Raw genomic sequence first — 27280 nt, forward strand, 5'->3', positions numbered from 1 at the left:
GATTATCTGAACCTACGATTAATCAGTTATCTAATGCAACAGACGATTAAAAAAAATGCAGCCTCAGCAGCCTGGGTATAGTAGTTCCCGTGTATACCTGGAACTTCTAGCCGACTCTCCCTTGGCAGAAGTGAGTGAAGAACCTGAGCTCGACCTACAGGGCTGCAAGGAGGAGCCTTGACCGTGATCATTATGTGGATTAACCAAAGTCAAGCAAAGGATTATCGAATAGTCTCGGCTGCTCGCAAGTTGTCTTTCAACTCATCTGTGGATCTGCCTATGCACGTCCTTTTAAAAGTTACTAGTACTATTTTGACTGAAATAGGCCAATCAAATTGCCAGCTTAAACCTGATGCCAGAGGCCCAGTTCTTTGTTTTGTTGGGCTCGCCAGGTGTTGGGAAGACATCCGTTGGCTTCGTCTATAGCGCTGCTTTAATAGAAAGTTCATAAGGATTTCTCTGGTGGTGTAAAAGACGAGGCTGATATAGAGGCCATCGAAGGACCTATATTGGCAAGCATGCCAGGACGGCTTATTGATGGGTTGAAGGTCTCTTATTGCATGATATCTGATATCTTTTTTGTTCTGGTGTTTTTCTAGCTTCCATATAACTCATAGTTTATATTATATTGCTTGCGTGAGAGTGCTTTTTTGCTAATCTATTGTTACTTGACCTTTCAATAGAAAGCTATTTTAGATCTCTTATGAGATGCCTCAATTTTTTGGTTCTTTTTCCAACTAAAGTATGCGTATATTTTTGCCTCAATTGCTTGACCACATATTTTGCTCTTTAGTAGGTTACAAACCTAAAATTACCAGTACATGGGAATATCCTATTCACGAATATTGCATCTAAAGCTTTTAATATAAGGCCTTTGTGCTATGGGAAAGTCCCACAATTTTTTTAGTTTTGGCTCAATTATGCAGTAATGCAGAGCGGTTGCTTTATTGCGACAGTATTCTTTTCCTTATGGAAAGATGAATTGCGAAAATTTGAATTTTTTTCCAGAGCAACGAATTATCGCGGCCTCTAATGTTATTGGATTAAGAAACTGGTAGTATAATGGTTAAGCCACATGGCTTGCCTTTAGATTGGAAGAGCTAAATCAATGTTTTGACTCTTCAATGAGAACTTTCTTTATCTGCTTTGCTGCCTTCTTTGCTCTTACTTAAGCTGGCTTAAATCACCTTGAAAGGAGTTTCTTGGCATAGAGTTTAATCATCCTACTAGTTCACTGTCATCGACGATTTAAATTTCTACCAAAAAAGACCACTGCTCTAAAGTATAACATGGCGTGTGCTGAAATTTTAAAGCTGGATCACTATTTCCGACTTTATACTGTAAAATGCAGAGGCGTTGATTGGCCAATCCTGTCATGCTTGCTTGATGAGTGATAAAGACAGGCTTCTGATGTCATGTGGGAGCAGCATCAGCTCTATGGGACGTCTTGACCCAAATCTCTCCTTGTGGGTAGTTATGATAATTTTATATGTTTGAAGAGGTGTTTATTATATTTGAAAGTTTAGAGGAGTATTCATGAAATTTACAAGTTTGATAAGCTTACTAATGAAATTGCCCTTTTCTTTATATCAATAATTAATTATATCAATAATTGCATATAATTTAGGGTAAACTTCAAATACTAATCCTATGGTTTCGTACTTTTTTACTTTAATATCATATAGTTTAAAAAGTTTCACTTTAGTACCCTATGATTTTATTTTTCTCTTTCCACCAGCATCTCCCTTAACTCTCCATTAAATTATATACAGAAAAATTTCAGATACCCCGCCCTATGATTTATTGAATATTCACTTGAGTATCCTGTGGTTTACCGAATTTTTATTTTAGTACTCTATGGTTTTAATTTTATCACTGATATAATAGAAAAATTAATGGAGAGGATAACAGAAAGAGAAATTTATTAAATTTATTAAAATTAATAATGAAATAATATAAAAGCTCAAATAAAAAAATAGAGGTTAAAGGGGGCGTCAACAAAAAAATAAAATAAAGTTGATGGGCCTATATCAAAATCAGTTATAGTTGAGGGGGTCTCCATACATTTTACCTATTGAAATTAAATTAGTTTAGTTATTTCAACTGAAAAGTTGTGTTAAATTTAATATATTTTTTTAATAGTATGTTTCTTAATTTTAAAAAACTAAAATGTAAGGGGTCTTAATAAAAAACTGCATAGTTAAAGAAATTACTTCAAAATAGGATATAGTTGAGGAATCTCCAGTACATTTCTCAAATAGTAATATAGTACCAAGCAATTAGGGGTAAATTCATCATTTTGTTACTTAACCCCTTATTAATTAAGGTAAATTGACGGTATTTTAATAGTAAGAATATTTATGATAATTTTTTATATTTTAATTAGGGGTATGCATGATATTTTAACTTTTGTAGGGGTATCTACAAAATTTAAAAATTTTAGAGGGTCCGGATGAAATTGCCCCATATATCTATATATATATATCACCCCACCCCCACTTCTCTTTTCCCACTACCTCTCTTCCTCGTCCTCGTCCTCTTCCCCTGCTCCATCTCTCTTGCGCGCGCGCTCTCTTTCTCTCTCTCTCTCTTCCTTCATTTTCCGATCGGCCATTGATGAGGCTTCGCGAGCACGAGTGGTACTCCCCATCCTCGTCCCGATTGTACGTTTACGTAAGCAAATCCCCCTCTTTCCCTCTGTCTCTCTCTATCTCAACCTTAAAAATATATAAATTTCGGGACTAAAATTGGCATGTAAGAGAAAACTAAATAGACGATGGTATGATAATATTGTTAATTCTAAAACCTTCTTTTAGCAGTGTCATTTTATCGCGATTAAATTAAGAATTTAAAAATTTAATTTCAAAAAAAAGATTATAGACCAAAATAAAAATAGTGAAAAGGTCGGGGAGTAGCGTGCAATTATTTTTTAAAATATTGTATGTGGCCCCACTTCCTATTCAAAACGGTCGGGATTCATATATTGAAAACTAGTGAAGGACCCGCGCGTCGCGGCGGGATAATTCTGTAAAAATAAATAAATAAAATAAAATAAAAAGAGTTAAGGAATTATATAAAAAAAATAACTGAGGGATAAACAACTATTGCCGTAACAAAAATATAAAAATAAATAAAATAAAATAAAATTAGTTAAGGAATTATATATAAAAAAAATTGAGAGATAAACTACTATTATGTAATAAAAATATAAAAATAATAAAAAGAATTAAAAAAATAGGGCAAAAATCATACGAATAATAAATTATTTATAGCAGCAATAAAGGTTGATGACTAAAATGATATATCTCATATTTCAAGTCAGAAATTACAACTAATTAAAGTTTGAGGATGAAAGTATCACATGCCTCATAGTTTAAATCATAACATATTAAAGTCCGACGATTAAAGTCTCACTCGTGTTATAGTTTTAAGAACGAAAAATGTAAATCTAATCTTTCAAAATTTACTTATATATGAGATTTGAGTCAATCAATAATACTTTTAACTCTCTCTCGCTCTCTTCCCTCTAGTAATTTGGTGTTTGAAATTCAAACCAATTCTCCTCTTTCTCATAGAAAATTAAAATTTATATTTAATAAAATATATCAATTTAGTACCCTGTGGTTTCGCACTTTCTCACTTTAGTACCCTGTCGTTTAAAATGCATCAATTTAGTACTCTGTGGTTTCATTCTTTTCTTTTCGTCGGCTCCTCTATTAATATTTCGTTAAATTATATACAAAAAATTTCAGATACCCTCGAATACTTACTTTAGTACCCTTTAGTTTTAACTTTGTCAGTTTTTTTTTTTCCTCCGATAATATTTCAGTAAATTATATACAAAAAATTTCAGATACCCTACCTAGGTTTATCGAATATTCACTTTAGTACCCTTTAGTTTTAACTTTGTTACTGATTTAACGAAAAAAATTGATAGAGAAAAATGAGAAAAATGAGAAAAATAAAACCATAGGGTATTAACTTGATACACTTTAAACCACATGGTACTAAAGTGAGAAAGTTCAAAATCATAGAGACTAACTTAATACAGTTTAAATCACAGAATACTAAAGCGAGAAAATATGAAACCACATAGGATTTAAAGTTTATCCTTTATTTATCTCACAAGAAATGATGACAGGTTGGCATAGATGAGAGGGCACGGTGTACAATGCTGACGTTGTGCACCACGTGCACGCGTTAATTTTCACGCGCCAACTAGGGTTTTTCGCACAATCCGACTCGGAATCGGAGAGCCGGACCATCCAACGGATATATATATTCGCGAGGATTTAAAACACTCGGCCGTTGCGTTCGAAAACTCCTAAAACCCCTTAGTCGAATCATCCTAAAAATCTCTCCTTTCTCTCTCTCTCTCTCTCTCTCTCTCTCTCCATCGCGATCTCAACAACGAGCTCTTCCTCAGACGCGCTTCTCCTCTTATGTTCCTCCTCTCGGAATTTGCTGCGACAGGGCCGAGGCCGTTCATGCCTTCTCTGCGCAATTGCTCCAGAGACCGATCTTCCTATGAGGACGTAAGTGGCGATCCCTTTGATTGCTATTTGCTGTGTTTTGAATTAGGTTTCTTCTAATTTTCCCAAAATTTATCGGCTTCTTGGATCCCTAGGTTGTTATTTCTTGGAGTTATGATCACTTTGATTCCGATTGAATGTGTTTTCAATTGGGTTTCTACTAATTTTCCCAAAGTTTGTATCTTTAAATCCTATTCTGTATCTTGGGTTACCTAGGTTTTGATTTCTTGAAGCTAATGATCCCTTTGAATCCATTTTAGTGTGTTTCCAATTGGGTTTCTTCTGGTTTTTCCAAAGTTTGTGTCTTTGTATCAGTTTTCGGGATCTCGGTTTTATTGGCGTTTGATTTTTTGAGAAGTGTATACGTGTTTCCCTTTCCGTGTATGATATGCCTATTAGGTGTTTGCTTTTTCGCTTCATTGGATGTTTACTGAGAACGATACATCTGATCTTTGTCTTGCATCTTGGTCTGGGAAATTACACAGTAAATCTGATTTTCTTGCGGAATTTCAGGCTGATAGATTCATCCCAAATCGGTCAGCGATGGACTTCGACTTTGCAAACTACATGCTAACCCAATCAAGAAAGGATAAGAAGAACGCGGCAGCGGCTTCCACCTCCAAAGAGGCGTATCGAAAGCTTCTTGATGAGGTCCTTCTGAACAACAGAACCAGAATTCTTGCTTTCAACAGCAAGCCCCTTGCACCGCCTGAAAGGGCTTCCTCCTCCCACCAAACCAAGTCCGCAAGGCGGCAACGCCACATTCCGCAGGTGCGTTTTCTTCTCCCTTTCCGTTTATATCTTTCTAATTGGACCTTTAATTTTAGCAATCTTAGGCTACTTTAATTTCTCACCTATGTTGGGTCCCCTTGTTAATCTCTACAGTCTCCTGAGAGGGCATTGGATGCATCCGAACTTATTGACGACTACTATTTGAATCTGCTAGACTGGGGATGTAGCAATGTTCTGTCGATAGCCCTCGGGAATACAGTATACTTGTGGGATGCTTCACGTCGTTCTACTTCTGAGCTTGTCACTGTGGATGAAGATAACGGTCCCGTTACAAGTGTCAGCTGGGCTCCTGATGGCCGCCACATCGCCGTCGGCCTCAACTCTTCTAACATCCAATTGTGGGACTCGAGCTCTGGTCGATTGGTTGGCCACCTGAACCCTCTCCTTTTATGGTTTCACGCTGAAATTTCATGTTTTATTGGTTCTTTTTGATATATAGTGCTCTATTCCTAAATCGCTAATTAGCTGTCCTCTTAACCTTTTGCAGCTGAGGACTTTGACAGGGGTTCATCAGTCTCGGGTTGGTTCTCTTGCCTGGAATAAGAACATCCTAACGACGGGTGGAATGGATGGCATGATTGTGAACAATGATGTGAGAGTGAGATCCCATGTTGTCCATGCATACCATGGTCACCGAATGGAGGTTTGCGGACTGAAGTGGTCAGGCTCGGGTCAGCAGTTGGCGAGCGGAGGCAACGACAACCTCCTTCACATATGGGACCTGTCGATGGCTTCTTCTGCTCTGGCCCCAGGCCAAAATCAATGGCGCCACAGATTCGAGGACCACATGGCGGCCGTGAAGGCCCTTGCCTGGTGCCCGTTTCAGAGCAATTTGCTGGCTTCTGGAGGGGGCGTAAGTGACCAATGTATCAAGTTTTGGAATACCCATACAGGTGTTTGCATTAATTCGATTGACACTGGTTCGCAAGTGTGCTCTCTCCAATGGAATAAGAATGAGCGCGAGCTATTGAGCTCTCATGGGTTCGCTCGTAACCAGCTGACCCTTTGGCAGTACCCTTCGATGAGGAAGATCACGGAGCTCATGGGCCATACTTCTCGGGTTCTCTTCATGGCTCAGGTACTAATTGATCTTCTGATTCCAGTTTAGTTGCTATAGGATAGGTTTGAATCATGGTCGTGGGTTTCTTAGCTGTCTTTTCTCTGCTGTAACTTGTAGAGCCCTGATGGTTGCACGGTTGCATCTGCTGGAGGAGATGAAGTGCTCATGTTTTGGAATGTGTTTGGCGATCCTAAAGTGCCTAAGCCTTCTCCCAAGAAATCAGATGCTGTTCCCTTTGCCAATTTTAACTATATCAGGTGAGGATTAAAGCATGCGGGAGAAAATCGGGAGCAATATGGCTGACTTACTGCTGTTGATGTTGTGCTGTATGTGGTGGAGGAAAGCTTTTTGCTTCGTAGCGAGCAAGGTATGAGGGGGTTTTCTGTACTGTGTTCTGTATAGAAAAATGATCTCGACATTTTTGTTTTCCTTTTGCAGATTACTATTTTTGTCTTATCCTGTGACATATTGTTAATGTAAATCATTTCATTCTTTACAATTCAAATCTCAATTGAGTGAAACTAGAACAGAGTATATCAATTTATTGTACATTTTTGTGTGTATTAATAACACAGTTAGTGCATAATGTATTTGATGTTTTTATTAATAACATTTTGAGTATGGTTTATTGTTATGGTCCATTTGTACGAATATCATATATGGAATTCATTTATCATGATGTAGATATCTTCGAGTTCTTTTAATCCTCTGAGAATACCAATTTCTACTTTGTTCCATTTGATGTGCTCTTTAGTTTGTATTGTATCAGTAATTTCAGAATAATGAATCCGGAACAGAGTTTTGTCAATAACATGTGAATTAGACTGGTAGTTTTGGTCCATTTCTATGAATATTGCTGAATCTAAAGCTTATAATTCTCATATTCTTTTCGATCACTATGTGAATGAATGTCACTTTCCTACTTTGTTCCGATACATGTGCTCTGCAGTTTTGTCTTGTATCATTTCTCTTGAAACAGTGAACACTGAACAGAGTATTGTCAATGAAATTTGATGTGATTACCTTGCTGCTTTTGTAGTCGTAACAGTTCACTTTTTGTCAGTGGTGAATCGACTTCTGTGCACAAATATTTATGTAAACTATCAGGATGAGTGTCTGCGTTGCTTCGCCTGTTGTAGTTTCAGTAATGATTGGGTTGATGACCGCATAAAAATACCGTGTTCTTTCTCTTCATCCATTCAAACAGAAGCTCAAGAGTTGTTTCAGGCAAAGTGCTAAAATGGATCAGACACGGAGTAATATGTTGTGTTTATGGGGATTTGATGGTTTGCGTTTCAGCAAGATGGCATGAATTGTATTCTTCTTTTGTGGATTTATTTAACAACAATACATTCGTTGCGTTTTCTAGAGCCAGAGACTAATGATTAATGTCATACCATTTCTTATTAGCCGCAATATTTTTACTAATTACAAAGCATATATATTCAATCAGGTCAAAATCATTCATTACCAGTCGATTTGAACACTCAGTAATAAATTCTTATGTGTTTAATTACATATTGTCTAGTTAATTAAGCTGACAAAAGAAGTGTATGTTGCCCACCCAAAGCATAATACATCTCAAAAAAGGAGCATGTAAATTTTAATTCATCTAGATTTTGGCGACGGATATGTGTCTGTCAAACAGATTGAAGCTTATGCAAATATGAGTTCTAAGTTCTAAAAGTAGAAGCTCTAATTTAGAATATGTACAGTACTTCTGCTACAGAGAGCATTGTTCAAATCTATATATCAGCGGCTTGGAAATCACGGACAAACAAGCCCAAAAGAACATCATTCGAATGTTGTAAAGAAAAATTCAATTGACAATATGATGACACTACACAATGTTATACATCTCATAACTTTTGCCCCTCACATCTTTTGCATAAATAAAAACTCCTCCTTTACTAGTAAGCAAAACCACAGGATTTGAAAATATGTCCCGCCATTTTTAGTTAACGGTCACTTTTCCCACCATCCCTGCTCCCTGGTGAGGCGAGCAGTAGAAGGTGTACGTCCCCTTCTCCTTCAGCGTCACCGTGTAGGTCTCGCCGGGGGCGTTGAGCAGGTCCTCCTCGCTCATCGAGATGCTCGAGGCGTCGACCCCCGACGGGATCTCGTCCTCGTCGAACACGACGTTGTGCGGGAACCCAGCATTGTTCTTGAACACGATGGTCTCCCCCGCTGGGACGGAGAAGTTGGCGGGGACGAACGCGAGCGAGCCGTCGCTCCCGCCGAGGAGCACGTCGAACGCCAGCGCGTTGCCCGCTAGGATGGCGCTCGCGGCGGTGGCGGCCACGGCGGCGCCGATCTTCTTGAGGGAGGCGTGGGCGGAGAGGGCGCCCGCGGGGGCGGCCTTGGGGGCCGCAACAGAGGCGGCGGTGGTGCGGGTTGCGGCCGCGGCCTTGAGGCCGGTGAAGGAAGGGATTGTGACAGCTGCAGAGGTCAAGGTGGCCATTTGGTTATCTTTGTGCCACTTCTACAAATTCCTTTTTTTTTTTTCCTGGGGCTAAAAGAGTGGAACGAGAGTGGGTGTATATATATAATGTTGGAGATATTGTGGTTGATTCAAATGGAAGGGAGAAAGAAAAGGCTTGGATAAATGGGTGGCAGGGAAATGGGGTCTTATCTTCTGGTGGCCTACTATTGGTGGGATAGGATGAGATGATATTTGGTTAAGAGCCCCCCCTGAGAAAGACAAAATATTACTTGCACCTTGAGCATCATGCACCTTCTTTTACTACTTTATAATAAATGTGTTTAAATTAAGGGGTAATAGGTTTCCGACTTTCTTATTTATCCCTTTTAAAAGGCTAATATTAAAAATACTCTTTTAACGTTTCCAAGTTATTTCAAATATATCCCTAGGGTTAGGAACAACCGTTATCTCTGTAAAATTACTATTTTGTTCTTTCATATATACCCTTCTACTGCTGCCAGCTTTTCTTATTTGTCTTTAAGTTGGGGGAAAAGAAGTGTTTTGATTTTTTGCCTTTTCAAATATATCTTTCTATCGTCATCAACTTTTCTTATTTGTCCTAAATTAGAGGCAAAAGAGATACTTTGACGTCTTTTTAACTCCGATAAAAATTTAACCTAGGTTTAACCTCTGGGTTATTTTTGAATAATGAAGAAAATATATAAGGGATATATTTGAAAAAAAAAAAGTAGGAGTATAAAAGATATTGTAGAAGTTTTGAGAGATATATTATATATTATACCTAAAGTGAATATCTAATCTAATAAATATGATCCACAATAGCTGAAGGAGACATTCAAACAAATCAAATCCGGTTTTGAGAACCTTATGATAGGATTTTTTTTTTTTTTTTTTTTTTTTGAGGTTGCGGTGCACGGTGCATTGGGTGCATGCAATAATTTCTCGAGAAATTTCCAAATCCAACGGTGGATTTTCTTCTAATGGGGGAGATGAGAGGCATATGAATGGATGAGGAGTAACTTACATACGTGCCAAAACTGCAACCTCAGATACAAACACCCTTATCCTTCACCAGATCAAGAGCCCAGTATCCCACAGAAAAAGCTTCCTTGAGGCTGCTGAAATAGACAATTGAAACATTAAGAAGATTCCAGAGGAATAGAATCACCACTCAAATATCAAGCTCACAAAAAGAAAATAGAGTTACATATCAGCCACTTAAATATTAGCAAATACCATTGCAAATAAAATGCGCTTCCATCAAATAACAGGAGATCATGAAACTCAACATGTTGTTTTAGCATCTCAAGTGCGAATTCATTCTATTGACAGATCATAGGTATGAAAGAAGCTGTGCAAATGATAGCAGCTCAAATCTCGCATGCTCCCAAATGTTAGCAGATTGCATGCTTTGTAAAAAAAATTTGATTCCATGAGATGATAGGAAATTGGCAGTCTAGACTTCGGAAGGTCGCTGTCACAGTAATTATCAATCAACTGAATTGAAAGTAATGCGAGGTAAAAAGCAGAGAATGATCAGCGAATTTGTAAACCGAAGAAGTTATCTGCGCAGAGTGTCTTCTAATTTCAGAAGACAGTTGATCTTATACAAGGATGCCGTCATCGTAGATAAATCTTTCTAACTAAAACCTCTGAACTTGCTGGTTTGTGGAAATCAGATTTCTCACATAGTGGTCTATAATTTTGAAAAATCCAATAAAAGAAGGTAAAAACTTTTAATTGTCTTGATTTAAGCTTGTACTATTAACCGAATTAAGGATTCCATTATAGTAAATATTTCAAATCCTCATCGACATGTCAGAATTGGAGATTGTACAATCCAGCCTAAATGAAGGTGCAATTCATTGAGTGGTTTTCAATGCAAAGTGAGCGCACCTTTACAGCTTCGGACAGCAACTCCTCGTAATTTCTCCCATATGTCATCCATCGTATTTTCAAGCTCCTAATTCTGTATCCTTTGCAGTCCTCAAATCTCCAAGCTTCTCAAAAACGTGTAGTTCGATCAACAAAAGCACCAAAAATTATTCCTCGTGCAAATTTCATATCACCACACTTCACCCCTACTAAACTATTTTGTTCACTTGCGAAAATACCACCCAAATTGCACAATTGGTTCCACTCAAACCCATTAAACCATTAGAGCCACTTCTTCTTCCTCAGCCACCCTCTGCAGCTGCTCTAACACGTCAAAAATCACTCCCGCCATCGGATGCGACTCATCTTCCACGCCGAACGCATGTACCTCCGCATCCACCTCCACCATGCTACACCCAAGCGGCTTTTTCACACCTCTATCCCTCATCGCCTTCCTCACCCTTGCTGCGTCCTCCCACCTCCCTACATCCTCGTACATCTTAGCCAACGCAGCGTACCGCCCTGCATTGTCCGGGTCGAGAAGAAATAACCGATTGGCCGCCTCCTCCGCAAGCTCTATATTGTTGTTTATCCTACAAGCGCCCAATAACGCACCCCACACATCCTTCTCCGGCTTGAACGGCATGTTCCTGATGAGCTCCAATCCCCGACCCAATTGGCCCGCTCGGCCTAATAGGTCCACCATGCAGGCGAAATGAACTTGTCCCTTCTCTACTCCATAGTTTTCCATCATTTCAAATATCTCAAAACCCTTGTCAACCAGCCCCGCGTGACTACAAGCCGAGAGCACGCAAACGAAACATATGTCGTCCGGGGCGACACCTCTTTGTAGCATCTCATCAAACACCTCAAGTGCTTCCGAAGCATGCCCATGGTTCCCATAAGCCTGAATCATCGTGTTATACACAACAAGATTTGGTTTGGGAATCCGGTCGAATACCTGGCGGGCGGTGTCCAAGCAACCACAATTTGCATACAAACTAATGAATCCACTGCCCAAGTTGGCGTCCATTTCTATACCTCTCTTTACTGCATAGGAGTGAGCCCATAAACCTTCCTGTGCAGCCGCCAATGCGGAGAATGCAGGAAGAACAGCCACAAGCGTTACACGGTCGGGCTCGTAAACTAAATCATTCTGTAACATCCCATGGAGAAGCTCAACGGCTTCGCTTGCGTGATCATTCTGAGCGTAGCCCGCGATCATCGAATTCCACGTAACGAGATCTTTTACACACATTTCATCGAACACCTTCCTCGCCATCTCGACCTCGCTGCCTTTCGCGTAGAACGCGACCAACGCATTGCCCACAAAGATATTCCGGTCAATCCCGATTCTCACGACATTGGCATGGACCGATTTGCCGAAGCGCTCGTCGTCGAGCGCCGCGCAAGCTTTGAGCACAAACGGGTAGGTATAACAATTCGCGGTGACGGAGCCCCGGCGCATGCGGGCGAAGATTGCGACGGCTTCGGCGTGCGGCCCGGAATTGGCGCAGCCGCGGATCATGACGTTCCAGAGGAGCACGTCTCTCTGGGGCGCGCGGTCGAACACCTTGCGTGCGTCGCCGACGCCGCGGGGGCCGAGCCCCGCGTAGCGGCTCACGAGCTTGGAGGCCAAAAAAGGGTTATGGGCGAGCCCGGAGATGGTGATTTGGGCGTGGATTTGGGCGAGGGGGTCGGGATCGGAGTGCGATTGGAGGAGACGAGAGTAGTAGTAGGAGTCCCTGCGCGGAGCTGCGCTTACGCATCTTTTGAGCATTGGGTGGATGTGGTAAGGACGAGCACATCTGATAAGCATTTGGAGCGTAGAATTGTAATTTGAAATCACCTACGCGCTCTTATTAGTTTCTAATTATGGGTGAATATTTAAAATGTGTGTTTGTTTCACTGGAGTCGGAAGAGACCGGAAGTTGTGAGTTCTGCAAATTCTAGTCATATGCTCAATCTCGACTTTATCTTAGGTTTCGTTTGGAATTGCGGGGAGATTGCGTTACGTGCGGTGAGAAAGTATGTTGGAAAAATACCATGTTTGTTTCTGTATGTAATATTGCGTTTCGCATATCGCGATGAGTCGATTACGATATATTTTCTGCGGTCCCACCGGAGAACACAGAAGCATATCTCTATATGCTTTTTCTTCAACTCCATTTTATCTAATAACGTTAGATAGACCTCAATACCAAACTAAGCCTCAGTAGGGAACGAAGTGGTTCTTCCATATCGTACACAAAGTAAGGATCAATGTTTATCGACTGTATGCTTTTCAACTGCTTTCTGCATGATATCTTTGAGTCTGCCAGTCTTTTCCAAACCTCTGCGCTTGCGGTTCAACAAGATCCAACATAACAATCACACCCTAAAACAAATTGTTGTCTAACCTCTCTCTCGTGCTGAATTTTGTCATGTTCATTAGCACCACATCATTTTAGTGAATGCTACGAAGCGACGATGGGACATTCGAATTGTCAATCAATACCGTTAAATGCAATTAAGTGACAATGAGTTGCTCGGGTCAGTTGCTGATTGGATTGACCTTAGATAATGATGCTTATATGGCTCGACCCAAAACCAACCCAACTTGCACGCGGTTAAGGACATACCGACCCAAAATCGACCCATAACGGTAATTCATTATATTTCGTTTTTCCTAGAACTGTGTATGGAAATTATTGATACAAAAGATTCCGACGTGATTTATTTGCATCTTACTGATGATGTTGGTTGTGGATTCTGTTCCTGCAATGATCTGTCCCTGGGATAGTAGTATTCTAGTATGATGGTTTTTATCGTTGTTCATACTACTCAAACATAGATCACGCGAGCATGTTCCACATTTTCTTATTTCACCAATAGATGAAATGTATGGATAGTTCCTGTACTATCTCTATGTCGTGACTTAGTTCTTGAACTTTTTACTTAAACACTTCGATCCCTCTACTTTGCTAATATACTGCAAGCCACTACTTATACTGCGGCTGAATGGTGTTGTTCGCACTTCAGAATTGATGACATTGATGACTATAGGATCTTAACACAAAGGTTTTTTTCGTTGTACTCGGAAGGCAAAAATTGCAAGATATGTGTGGGAATCAAGATAATGAGTTCATCGATTTCAATTTAACCCACACGGTTTGATGACCGGCCAGCCTAACAAAGCAAATTTCCATATGCACAGCCTTGACATCATTCACCTTCAGCTCTAACGGATTCTTTGGTTTCGTATCATTCGACGTTTTCTGATCTGTACATGTGAGTGATAGTACGGCGATTCTTTTCTCATCTCATTCACAAAGGTTTCGTATAATCCGTATAGCTTATCGACTTGATATGTTTCTGCGCATCTCCTCAGTGGCTGCAGTGACTTGTACGCATATTAATCATTCTATATCACAGGCTATCGCGACTGTCATGAACATTTCATGGTGGCAATGATCGCGAACGATTACAGAGGCACCCATTATAAATTTCTGAGATGCTCGTCCTATCGTAGCACTTGCGATTGCTCCCGTCTCAATCTAGATCTGCACCTTATTCTCTGTCGGATAAATATGAATATGCAAGGTATGTTTGTTCCAAAGATTCTCGTAGAATCGAGATGCGGTTAAGATGACAATTAGTTGGTTTTTTGAGTTTATTACTGCTTGTTCCAGTATAGCCTCTCTGTGGAATCTGTAGAATGTTTGTACTGTTTGAAAACATGGGATTCTTTTTGAAGAACACTTTAAAGAGTGTGTTCTTGTGGCATTGTGTCCCTCGTAGAATGATAATGTCTCCCTAGGCAATGAAGCTAATGTGCAATACATGTGGTATATCTACACTGAGGCACAAATGATTAAAACAGGGAATAAAGGCTTGTCAATGTGCAATGAGTAAAGATGATTTTGATGGGTCATGGGTGAAAATGTTTTGAGAAGAGAAAGGTTTGATTCAAACCAACATCACATAGTTGTTTGCAGGCATTGTAGAGCATCAATAAAATACCTTTTAGGCCAATGAATCCAACTACTTTTTTTAAAAAAAAAAAAAAAATCTTCTCAACTGATTTAATTTTCATGATCTAATGATTCTGTTGAAACTTTGTGCCAGATAGTTCTAATGCAAATCACTTCTTTACAAAGCTATAAAAGTTGCTTTTTCGGTCTGTGATAGTTTGTAATTTTGGTAGAAAGTTTGGATTCAAATTTTACCATTTGTTAGTGTTAAATAATGTGTGAAACAATTCTTGTACTCCAAAAACTTAAGTTATTAAAGAACGATATTTTTAACATTTATATTTAATACTCTTCTTCACATTTGGGCTCCTGACTTTTCGATAGATCCAAAATGTGAACTTGAATTAAATAAATAGTAATTAAATAATGCTAGGAGTGGGATAGAATTCAAACTCTTTTTTTTTTTTTTTTGAGAAAAATGTAGCTTGCTATCCGTTTCATTTGTAAAGAAAATGAATTATGCTATAAGAGTGAGGCAACCAATCCTCGAAGAGGACGGACCCATAAAATAAAATAAAATGAAATAAAAAAGATCAAGACAGTCGATTAGCCTCTCATAAAATTCTTCGATCCCGTATATCTAGCAACAGCCATCTCAAGTCAATTCCGCGGTTCTAAAATATGCTTTTATTTCGTTCCAACCACAGGGTCTACCATGTGGCCGCAATAGTTGTTAATCCTTCTTCGTTGTTACACCTGTTTTAGTGTCATACACTTTTCAGAGACTAGCGATCGATGAACACTGATAAAGCTTTATTTTTTTGGCATCGGACATTCTATCAGACGTTTAAAGTACACACAGCCCACAAACAAGTGATCCACCGTCGCAAGTTCGTTGCAGCACATCACGCATTCCTTTTCCCTCTTCCAATTCCATTTTTTTGTAAGTTGTCTATCCTAAGCACCTTCTTCTCCGTAACTAGCCAAGTGAAAAATTTAACTTTCAGTGAGATGCGCAGCATCCAGTACTCGTAGTTTTCGAATCTTTAACGCCACCATCATGCAGAAAGTTGTGCATCAATTAAACTGTGAATGTTTGGGAAGGAGTTGATCTCGATTTGACCTCATCCTACCTATTGTGTCTTCCACTAGCCCTTGCACCACACTCAATCAAGGTTTTGAGTTCCTATACCGTATCTTTTTCATTTTGCAATGTAGGAGCAATCATTCACCATTCTAATTTTTCAGACTACCCATCACATATGATCGAAAAAGACGTTCATAAGAAAAATTCTACGCGCCAAATGTCAGACCAAAATTTCAAAACCACTATCCGTGTCTAGTGCAGTTAGTAAAGACTTAACAGTTGATATTTAAGATTTCAAACCGAAGCCTAAATGTTTAACTTTTGTAGCTGAGTTCATTTCTATGAACAAATGAACAAAAGAAATAATATATTATCTTTCTTTCGGAAAAAAAAAAAAAAAACAAAAACATTTTCTCCTCTGAAAAATGCAGCGGCCGCTTCTTCTCGTCTTTTCCGTCGTCGGTTTCAGGTTCATAGCTAGGTAGGTTCTCACGATTCGACCCAACTAAAAGGTGGTCTTGCTCTTTTGGAATAATATGTTATTATATGCTTTTTAAAATTTTAAAAATATTTTATGTATTTTTAGAGATCAAAATATTTTTATTGATTTGAAAAAAAAATTAATACTTTTGTTTTTTTATTTAGAATTTACTAATTGGATTAGGTTTTAGAAAGGTATTTCTATTCTTTGGTATTTCTCACATCACGAAAATCAAGAGAAAACTGGGAATATATATATAGAGAGAGAGATAGTTCGGCTACTATGCTCTTATGAGTACGATCGTCTTCGTACTCACAAATCGTTTTCGATAATAGAGTTTCCGAATCGACTATTCATATTGTTAGATATGATTAGTAGTATTTAAAAGTTTTAAAAAATCAAATTTCATAAATTTTTGATATCATTCACTTACGATCAAGAGATCTTAAAATTGCAATTTTTAACGGTCAGTAAGGAATACTTGGTAATTTAATGGTGTAAAAGAATCATAATTGGTTGAATTTTTAATAAAAAATATTCAATACCTAAATAAAGATCAATAACTCCGATCTTAACTTGAAGAATCTGATCATCTATTTTTAAAAGGTCGTTTAATTTTGACCGTTCATTTTATGCTCGCTTAGTGAACTTAATTTAATATAATTTCAAAAAATTATAAAATTTATTTTCTAAAAATTTTAAATGATTTATATCATAATATTTAAATGTATGAATCGTCAATTTAAAAACTTTATTATCAAAAATAATTTATGAGTATGACAGGGTCTATGCTAATAAAAATTAGTAGCCCTACTCACTCTCTTTCTCTCTCTCTCTCTATATATATAAAACTTACTTTTTGCTATGGGCTATTTTGAATCGGCTACTCAAACTTTCTAAATTTTAAGTTTACTATTTAATTTTTTAATTTATTTGATTTCAGTCAATCAACAGCTAAATTGCTTTTTTGGTCCACAAACGGCAAGGCACAAGACACTGCAGATTTCAAAGTTTAATTTACTTATTATAATTTCTAAGTCAGACCTTTTAAACTATTATAATTAAGATTTATAGTCTAATTTAGTTGATTGAATAATAATATATTGCTAATGTAGTAATAATGTGATAGTACAGTAATCCATGATATGGCAATTACTAATTACGCATCAGCAAAAAATTGGAATCCAGTTGATCATATTAGACAATAGGACTTAATGACAATAATAATTTAAGAAATGTAAATAAGAAATTATAATAAATTAAAGTTTGATGATTAAAATTTTTCCCGTCTCATTGTAGAAAAAAAGTGCAATATATTTTATGATAACTCAAGTGAAAATCGTATAAACGTTTTCTAAACTTTAGAACTTTATACCGACCGTCCCTTATATAAGTGGTAAAAGGCTTAGTGATTAATAGTTTAATATCCAAGGTCTTAAGTTCGAATTCTAATTGATTCACATTTCTAGCTAAATTTATTTTTAAATAAAATAAATAAAACGGATAGCATGCTACATATCTCCAAAAAAAAAAAAAAAAAAAATCGAGCTTTATCGAATGACTTACTAAGTTTTTGATTTTGTTGTTCAATTGGCTCTTCCCATTAGAAAAAAAGTTACTAATAAACAGTTATAGTGCCTACTTTTTCTCTCCATGAATTTAAAGCATCAGGATTGAAGGATAAGATGAATCAAGTTACTATTGTTGTTCAACTGGTATACACTGCATTTGGTTTGGATATAAGTAACGACTGTTTATTCCAAAAATAGATACAAGTTCACGTATAAACAGAAACAAGACTAATTTTGCATTTGAATAAAAATTGGATTGTTATTAGGAATAAGATAAATAGTGTTTAGATGATTAGATTAGAACAAGAAAAATAATAGTTATAATTTTAAATTAAAACTATTTTAATTAACATCAAAATATTACTTAAAAATAATTTAATAAATTAATAATTTATTAGCTATGAATATTATATAAGATAATAAAAATATATTAATTAATTAAATATAAAAAATAATTTAAAATTTTAATCAGTTAGTAAATTATTTTAACTAGATAACTAGTAAAAAAATTAATTAGATTAATAGAAATAGAAATATTATTGGTTCATCAAGATAAATATTAGTTTATGAATAAATATATTAAATTATTAATAATTAATTAATTAATAATAAATAAAATAATCATTGTATTATTAATCCAATAAACAATAATTTAAATACATTAATTAGATTAATTAATAATTTAATATCCATAATTAAAATTAAATTTAGACTTTAATTAATCTTGTTTCCACCTGCAAACAAACTTGTTCTAGAGAAAAAGGGTGAAACAACAGTTACAGTCTTATACCAGTTTATTTCAGAAATCTAAAAATTACTATTCTCGGATATCAAATACAGCGTTTGAAAATGAAAAGAGGAACAAAGACTTATTCCTTCCTTTATTTTCGAAACAAACACTGTAAAAGAACTGAAAGAATCGGATGGAACCGATTGAGACGGACCAGGCCGTAAGGAATATATGAACGATGGCACGATGCTAGCTCTAGCGCCATGTGAAACAACCTGTTACTCAATTTCCTGATTCTAATTTGTATCCACTTATCGGACAAAAACATTACGCTCCAAATAGAAGATAGTTTATAAAAAATTATTATATGTATAATATTTTTTCTACAAAACAGATAATTTGTTTTTTTAAAAAAAAAAAAGTATATTTATTAGTCACAGCCACAACACAAAGTGAAATTTGTACTGGGATTCCATAGCGCGGACAAAAGGTCGCTGGGTAGAGCTGAGAAATCTCTGCTGAAGCTGCGGCTTTTTCCCCTGCTTGATTGCACGGCAAAATAAGCAGCAGCAGCAGCAGCAGCAGCAGCAGATGATAAGTAACAACAGCAATAATAATAATAATAATAATAAGGAGCAATTGCTTATATATTTTTGAAAAGTTTCTGACTTTTTAATTTACCTCTTTTAGAAGATTAATATTGAAAATATTCTTTTTATGTTCCAACCTATTTCTAATATACCCTTAGAGTTAAAATCTGTTAATTAACTCTATTATCTCTGTAAAATTATTATTTTGTCCTTTCAAATATACCCTTCCATCATCACTAACTTTCTTATTTGCCCTTAAAGTCAAATGCACAAAAAGTATTTTGACTTTTGATCTTTTCCAATATACCCTTCTACCGTCACCAACATTTCTTATTTGTCCTTAAGTTAAGAGTAAAATTGACATTTTAATTTTTTTAACTGTGGTAGATACTTAACTTAGGTTTAACCCAAGTTAACCTAACAAGAGATAACTTCGGGAGTATTTTACAATAACGGTGGAACATATAAAGGGTATTTTAGAAAGAAAAAGAAAGTAGGGCCAAATCGAATATTTTCAAACGTATGAGGGGTATATAGGCAATAATCCCTAATAATAATAATAATTATACCAGATACAGTGTATGGACTATGGAGTAAGGTTATCATGATGGTACCTTTTTGTAGTAACTATACTGCAATTGTAATTAATTACAAATAAATTTAAATTCGATGTTTGTTTCGGTGCATTTGTGTTGCAGTTGCAACTGCACGAGAAGTCTCAACTGCGGCTATAAAAATTACGTCAAAATCAACTGCAGCTCTAACTAGAAAAGAATGATTTTAAATAGAGATAAGCTTATTCCCTAATAACCTAATAAAAGAAAGAAAACATCTTTCCTATATAGGAAAAGAATAATTTCATAAGTAAAATAATTTAAATTTGAAAATGCACTTTTCAACCGCATAAAATCAAATAAAGTATTTATAGTTGCAATTTTTCTATTATGTCCAACCAAACGAGACAAATGTAACTATAATTGTTGCATCGTCATCTACACTGTATTTATAATTACTTAAAATCAAATGGTCCCTAATAGTAGAATATTTAAATTGTTGATCGTCTTTAGCGTAGATGGCAAAGAGCTTGATAGTTCGTATCTAAGTTATGAGCCTCGTTATGTTATATTTTTAGTTAAATTTATTTTTTAAAAATAAACGAAAGTAGATAGTATGCTACTTTGTCTCTCAAAAAAAAAAAAGAAGAGAGAACAGTCAAGTCGATGGGTTCTACCTCAATTATAATTTAGGCTAATGTAAACTTCCTAATATTCAAATTTCAATTTTTTTAATATTACTTATTTAGTGATTAAGTAATTTTTTATTTGCTTTATATTAGCTATTAAAAAAATTAATTTTGAGGTCACTTAAATGTTAAATGAACGATGATGAAAAATCGAGAGTTTAGCGTATAAAAAGTTTTAATAAATTAGATCATATTCAATAGTGCTAATTGAAAATTTAAAAGCCCATCGTCAAGGCCAATACCTATCAGGCTATCACACATTGTTGCGCCGACAAAATATCAACATGAAACAATCGGATGACACGGCCCAATTTTTTTTCTTTTAAATTAGTAAGTATTTAACCAATAAAGTATTAAACAAATGATAAATGTATATAATAAGCAGTCATTACATATCTCTCAGATTGAAAAATATATATTTTATGTCATTATTTGCATGCATTTAGCACAATACATATTTGATGTTATCCTATATTACAGTACTTAAATTTTTAGTGATAATCGTGTGCGAAATAATATTACAGTAAGCATCCCTATTTTTAGATTGATAAAATATATAAAACTTATATAAACTATAGACCGTTCTAATTTTACTATCTAATTTTTTAAAATTTTGATTTTAGTACGCAGTGTTTCAATCTATTTGATTTACATAATTTGATTGCTCTTTTGATATATAATTTAAACTAATTGTTTATTTTAGTGAATTTATAGTTATGTGAATTGCATAGAATATATTAGTTAAATCGATAAATATAAATGACACGTTCAAAATTTAAAGTTAAAGGATTATAAGCGAGCTCAAATAAATTAAGGACATGTTTGGTTCATGAAATTGAATTATATTAAAATAAAACCGGAATGATGAATCATCCCAAAAAATTTAGTTTATTATTAAAATGAAAATTGATATGAACAATTGGGACACATAGAATTTTAAGAGAGAATTTTGGTTAAGGAAAGAGAGTGTTAAATATAAAAATATATAAACACTGTTCTCTAACCGTTTAAGTTTTAGAGTATAACACATAAGCTGTTAGAGAACAGTATTTTCATATTTTTTATATTTAACAGAGAGCGATGAAAGAAGAGGAGGAATAGGTATTTGTGAGAAAAAGTTTTGAATGATTTACTTTGAAAAAAAGCAAATCCAAAATTCAAAATCAAATTTGACTTAACTGAATTGAACGCTTCCCATTTCAGAGCGTGATAAAAATCAAAATTCAATTTCCGTAAAACAAACAATAATAATTGAAATAAGTGACTCTCATTTTGTTTTCAAAGTATACAAATAGATGAACCAAGCGAGCTCTAAAAGAGGAGACAGTAAAATCAAACTTTAAAAATTAAGTGTTTAGATGATAATGGTTGATAGTTAAGTTAAATTTAGGCTAAAATAATCCCTTTTTTTTTTTCACTTTTCTCTACTAATTTTTAAAAATGTATAATCTGCCCTCTTAAAATTTCAGAAATATTTTAAATAAATTACAGCGTTAACAAAGAAAATGAAATAATCAAATTACATGTACTTATTCTATAAGAAAAAAAATAATTTATCTCTCAAAAAAAAATAATTTTGAATATATTTATATTATTTTAAAAAATACTTTTGATATAAAATATAAGAAATAAACGAAAAATTAACAAAACCTTGGCGGAAGGGAACTAAATATATCAACTTAAAATTGTGAGAAGATAAAATAAAGAAAAAACTTCAAATATCACCCCTGTAGTTTCGCACTTTCTCACTTTAGTACATGTGGTTTAAAGTGTATCAATTTGGTATTCTGTTGTTTCATTTTTTTTCTTTTTATTATCAATTTCACTATTTTTTTTTTCGTTAAATCAGTAACAAAATTAAAACTAAAGAATACTAAAGTAAATATTCTATAAACCTAGATGGAGTATATGAAGTTTTTTGTATATAATTTAACAAAATATTAATGAATAAATCGACGAAAAGATAAAAGTAAAACTATATGGTACTAACTTGATACACTTTAAACTACAGAATACTAAAGTGAGAAAATATGCAGACAAAGAGGTGGCATTTGAAATTTACCCTACATAAAAACTTTTAGAAATCGTGAAAAAAAGAAAGAAGAAATTTTTACTGCATTTTAAACCTAAACCTTATACATTTTTATCTTTTTTAGATTTTCTCACTGAGTCAGTAATAAAAGATTCTTTCATATTTCGGTATGATGATAGTATGATACTGTATCAAAAGATACATAATAAAAGCCTACTACTGCACCCTCCTCTGCATGGCAACTGTGTACCCTCCTCCCTCCCCTTTCTCTCTCTACTTTTTGAGCTCGGAAAACAAGGAATCCGCGAAAATTAAAAAAGCTGCAGCTTTTTTTCACAAGCTACAAAATCGTGGCGTTTTGCGGAGGAGGGAGGGGACACGAAGTGTCCCCATTTGTTGTGTGTGTATGTGCGTGGCTCTCTTTTATGGTTGTTCTTGTTGTTGTTTTTTTAGAGAGAGAGAGAGAGAGAGAGAGAGAGAGAGAGAGTGAGTGTGTGTGTGTGAGCAAGAAGAAGACAAATAGAGGAGAGAGAGAGAGAGAGAGAGGGGGAAAGGGTGGGTTTGGAGAAGCAATATTGTGGGCGGTGAGGGGAAACAGGAGAGAGAGAGAGAGAGAGAGAGAGAGAGAAGAGGACAAAAGAGAGAAACATTACAGGTTTTCCGGAAACCGCTCAACGGTGCGGAGAAGTGCCGCGGTTTTTGCTTCGGGAGCGTATCCGCGCTATGCTGCTTCGTAAGTGCACCCGAGTACTTTCACGGGTCTGTTTCGTTTCGCCGAAGGTGAAATTCAGATTGAAATCGACTATCAGATGGATGGATTAAAGTTTAATTATTATCTATATAGTCTTGAAAAGTTTCTTAGGCGTCGTTTGGGATTGCTAGGAGATTGCGTTACGTGCGATAGAAAAGTACGTTGAAAAAATAACTTGGAATGCAATATTGCGATGAGTCGGTTACGATATATTTTCTGCGGTCCTATCGGAGAACACAGAAGCATATTCATATATACTTTTTTCTCAACTTCATTTTATGTAATAGCTAATATTAAAAAAAATAAATTTCAAATATCACTCCTATAATTTCGCACTTTTTTTTTATTTTAGTATCCTATGATTTAAAGTGTATCAATTTAAAATTTTCTCTTTTCGTCGACTCTTCCGTTAATTTTTTATTAAATTATAAATAAAAAACTTCAGATATTTTATCTATAGTTTATTAAAGATTCACTTTAGTACTCTTTAGTTTTAATTTTGTCACCGATTTAATAAAAAAAATATTGGAGAGGGTAATAAAAAGAGAAAAATAAAATCACAGAGTACGAAATTGATACACTTTAAATCACAGAGTATTAAAGTGAAAAAGTGCAAAACCACAAGGGTGGTATTTGAAGTTTTTTCTATAAAATTTTATTAGTGAACGATTAGCAATAGCCATTATTTTTATTAAATTACTATTTTGCCCTTTCAAATATACTCTTCTATCATCACCAACTTTTCTTATTTACCCTTAAATTAGGGACAAAAAAAGTATTTTAATTTTTGATCTTTTCAAATATATCCCTCTATCATTATCAACTTTTTTTTATTTACTCTTAAGTTAAAGGCAAAAGAGGAATGTTGATTTTTTTTAGTTCTAGTAGACATTTAAATCAATTAACTTGAAATAACTTAACAGATGATAACTACGGGGATATTATTAAATAACGGAGGAACATATTAGAAACAAAAAAAAATAGGAATAAATCAGATTTTTTCAAAGTTTTAAGAGGTATATAAGCAATTATCTCTTTAATTAAATAGTATTTTTTCTATAGAATTGAAGTTCTTTCAGTTTTGATGTTTGTTTGAAAGAAGAGAACGACATAAAAACTGGAGGTGTGAGAGATCGATGGATCAAATATTTTATTATTTTTTCTTACTCTTTTTTCGTAATTAACTTCGATTTTTGAGAAATTTGAGTTTCAACCGAAGATGAACTTTTGCTGAACCAAACAACGAAAAATAGACAATTGCGGTCCAAACCACTTCACCTCTCTCTACCTTTGATAAAATGAACACACCCAGTATGGCTGTTTTTTTTTCTATAAATTGTTATCAAGAATTAATTTGTGAATAATTTGTATTAATGAATGATTAATAGATTCAAACTTTTTGGTTAATTAAACAAATTTTTATTAACTATGTCACATTTTTAAACTTAAGTGATTTTCATGGTAGTTATCACAGATGTAAACAGAGCAGTATTTTTTTTTTTTTTTTGTTGGAGAAATTTGAGATTTGTCTCGCCTAATTGTAGAGCATACGTAGTATTGTTTGATGAAATGATACGCAACATGTGCTATTAAAAAAAAACAAACAGTATTTAGTTTACCCTAGGGGTTCCATGACAAAATCAAAAGCAGCAAATTTAAAACTTCTAATTTTGGGCTTCAAAAATAATTTTTCGCTTTCGATATACCAGATTACGTAGAATTTTTTAGCAGTCAAATACGCTATTTCGGATAACTATATTTGAAAGCAAACGCGAACGTAAGATCAAAAAAGTCCTTGATACCGGCATGTGGCGCGATATATAAAACTTAATTTTTTCACCCATACATATGTCTTTTCTAAGCGAATCTTTAATTTTGTATTTATTACTAATCTGTATGAAATTTAAGACGATATTAGTAATATCCAACGGTACGTAGGCGATGATTATTAGTTAGAGACAATTTTTTTTGTTTTGTTTTGTTTTTGTTTTGTTTCTTTTTTGGGGGTTTTAATTATAGTGAGGCAGCTGCATCACAGCTATGACCAATGACAATGTTGCTTTTCCTACACTTTTCATGATCATTTATTATTAGAGATTTGCACCCCACTCCAGTTGTTGAGGATAGGGACTTTAAAGATGACAAGTTAAAGATGACAAGTTAATAATAGAGGTGGAGCAAACAATACAATGATAAGTGACACTGCAATAACAGTATAATTTCTTGCTAGGCATATTAACTATTAAAAGTGTGTGGCTAAAGTATAAAAATTTCTCTTACATATTGTCTGTCTCAAATATCTTTCAGTATACACTGACCGTCCCTAAAACAAGTGGCAAAGGGCTTGATAATTAGTATCCGAGATTCCAAGTTCGAATCCCAGTTGATTCACACATTTCCAGCTAAGTTTATTTCTAAATGAAATAAACGAAGCGAGTAGCGTACTATCTATCTCTTTCTAAAGAAAAAAGCCTTTCTGTATGAGAAAAATCTAAAAAAATGTTAACTCCACTCTTTAAATCTGTTTCGAATATATTGGTCCCTCCGATAAATTTTTTTTAGGCTAAATTCTAGAAAATCTTTATAAATATTCTTTTTTTTTTTATTTTCCCTCTCTAACTTTTAAAAGTCTATATTTTACCCTCTTAAAATTTCAAGAATATTTTTAGAGAGTATGACATTAATGAAGAGGGCAAAATGATCAACTTGACATTACTTCTTCTATAAGAAAAAAAATAAATTTTCAATATATTTCTGTCATTTTGAAGTATATTTTCAATGTACATTTAAAAAAATGGATAGAATAGTGGTGAAACCCTGACGGAGAGTGGCTAAATGCAACAACTTGAAATATTAAGAGAATAAAATATAATTTTTTGAAGGTTAGAGTGGAAAAGTGAAAAGGGGGATACTTATAATTCAGGGTATTTTTTTGTAATTTAGCCAATTTTTTATTTTTATTTTTTATTTATTATTTTTTTGAGAGATAGGTAGCACGCTACTTCGTTTATTTCAAGCCAATTTTTTATTAATCTTAACAGTTTTATGCTTAATACACCCTTCAAATCCATTTAAGTCCACACAAGCATACTTTCATTTACCTATCTCTCTCAAAAAAAATAAAATAAATAAAAATAATTTGCGAAAAGTTAACTGAATTCCTAAACAATTGGATTGATCTATTTGACACAATTAAAATGCAAAAACTGACATTGCTCAAATTTTTTATGTATGAGATTATTGAGACACGAGAGAAAGTGTACGAAGATTTTTTTTCAATTAAGCCATAATATAAAATTATAAAATTATTATTTTTTATTAGTTTAAGTACTTAGATTAATCAGTAGGTTTATGGGATATCAAAGTAGGATATCGTAGGTCAATTTAATCTATTCTCCTAATTAAGATTTGGAGAATAATATGTATGATTTATTTTATACAAGTAGAGGAGATCAAGTACATACTCTATCACATCAATCTACTATTTAATCTCAGGAAAATCTCCATCTATTTGATCTGAAACTTCATGTCACGTGCTACAAAATTCATGAACCAAGCAAATTATTGGATTCACACAATCAAACACATGATACACCAATTAAGTAATATACATGCATCTTTGGATGATCTTAAATTTTTTTTTAAAAAAAGAGAGGGAGAGAGAGAGAGAGAGAAATTCAACTCCACAGTACTTTTACACATTATTAATAAGTTGTTGATACATAGTTACAAATCTGTGGCCAAGCAATAAGTAATAAGATTGCGATCGATCGATGATCGACGAAAAGGACTATATATTGCGTGAAAAATACAACTAAGGATGCATGTGCCATTGTAATGAAAATAATGCAAGGCCTTAATTGCTTCTTTATCAATTGCTTGTTGCTCGAAAGGAAAAGGCGAAGAAAATGGAAAACATCGTTCGCCGTCGTCACGACTGTTTGTTAGGTTGCATGCAGCTGCGCAGTTTGGCCGCCTGATCATTCCATAACACTTTCTGAAGACCAATAAGCTATTTTAAAAGCCATGCGAAACCAAAGTATAAGTTTAATTTAATCATAAGTAAATGTTTGTTGTTTTTTTTTTTCCATATATTGCTTCTTGGATTCTTTCTACTACCAAGAAATATGCGAATCGAAT

At 34.7% G+C, this 27280-nt stretch overlaps 3 protein-coding genes and 1 pseudogene across 7 annotated transcripts; 2 read left to right on the forward strand and 2 right to left on the reverse strand.

Annotated features, from left to right (window-relative positions):
* The window catches only part of LOC109703702, a 3386-nt pseudogene extending 1999 nt beyond the window's left edge, over positions 1 to 1387 (forward strand).
* On the forward strand, positions 4433 to 6905 carry LOC109728942 (cell division cycle 20.2, cofactor of APC complex-like). Its single transcript, XM_020259501.1, has 5 exons — positions 4433 to 4535; positions 5046 to 5303; positions 5418 to 5687; positions 5812 to 6402; positions 6502 to 6905. Exons 1-5 carry the CDS (start codon positions 4443 to 4445, stop codon positions 6643 to 6645), a joined length of 1356 nt encoding a protein of 451 aa, XP_020115090.1. The 5' UTR covers positions 4433 to 4442; the 3' UTR covers positions 6646 to 6905.
* Positions 8179 to 8922, reverse strand: LOC109703532 (plastocyanin). The gene has a single exon (XM_020224178.1). It carries the CDS (start codon positions 8843 to 8845, stop codon positions 8339 to 8341), a length of 507 nt encoding a protein of 168 aa, XP_020079767.1. The 5' UTR covers positions 8846 to 8922; the 3' UTR covers positions 8179 to 8338.
* LOC109703531 (pentatricopeptide repeat-containing protein At3g26782, mitochondrial-like) lies at positions 8855 to 12654 on the reverse strand. 5 transcript variants are annotated; one of them, XM_020224176.1, is made up of 3 exons: positions 10724 to 12654; positions 9856 to 9942; positions 8855 to 9075 (listed from the first exon to the last, which is right to left on the reverse strand). In XM_020224176.1, exon 1 carries the CDS (start codon positions 12519 to 12521, stop codon positions 10977 to 10979), a length of 1545 nt encoding a protein of 514 aa, XP_020079765.1. In that variant the 5' UTR covers positions 12522 to 12654; the 3' UTR covers positions 8855 to 9075; positions 9856 to 9942; positions 10724 to 10976. The 5 variants fall into 5 exon arrangements, with proteins under 5 accessions (XP_020079765.1, XP_020079764.1, XP_020079763.1 ...); XM_020224175.1 differs by having other exon boundaries at positions 9856 to 9945; XM_020224174.1 differs by having other exon boundaries at positions 9852 to 9945.

Source organism: Ananas comosus, linkage group 25, assembly GCF_001540865.1.
Source record: "Ananas comosus cultivar F153 linkage group 25, ASM154086v1, whole genome shotgun sequence".
Taxonomy (NCBI): domain Eukaryota; kingdom Viridiplantae; phylum Streptophyta; class Magnoliopsida; order Poales; family Bromeliaceae; genus Ananas; species Ananas comosus.

What these genes read in the sequence shown, in the direction of transcription:
- LOC109728942 (XM_020259501.1), top strand. Translation starts at nt 4,443, where the DNA reads ATGTTCCTCCTCTCGGAATTTGCTGCGACAGGGCCGAGGCCGTTCATG. An exon ending in ACTCGAGCTCTGGTCGATTG is followed by an intron (nt 5,688 to 5,811) that starts GTTGGCCACCTG and finishes AACCTTTTGCAG; the next exon opens with CTGAGGACTTTGACAGGGGT. An exon ending in GGGTTCTCTTCATGGCTCAG is followed by an intron (nt 6,403 to 6,501) that starts GTACTAATTGAT and finishes TGTAACTTGTAG; the next exon opens with AGCCCTGATGGTTGCACGGT.
- LOC109703532 (XM_020224178.1), bottom strand. Translation starts at nt 8,845, where the DNA reads ATGGCCACCTTGACCTCTGCAGCTGTCACAATCCCTTCCTTCACCGGC.
- LOC109703531 (XM_020224176.1), bottom strand. Translation starts at nt 12,521, where the DNA reads ATGCTTATCAGATGTGCTCGTCCTTACCACATCCACCCAATGCTCAAA.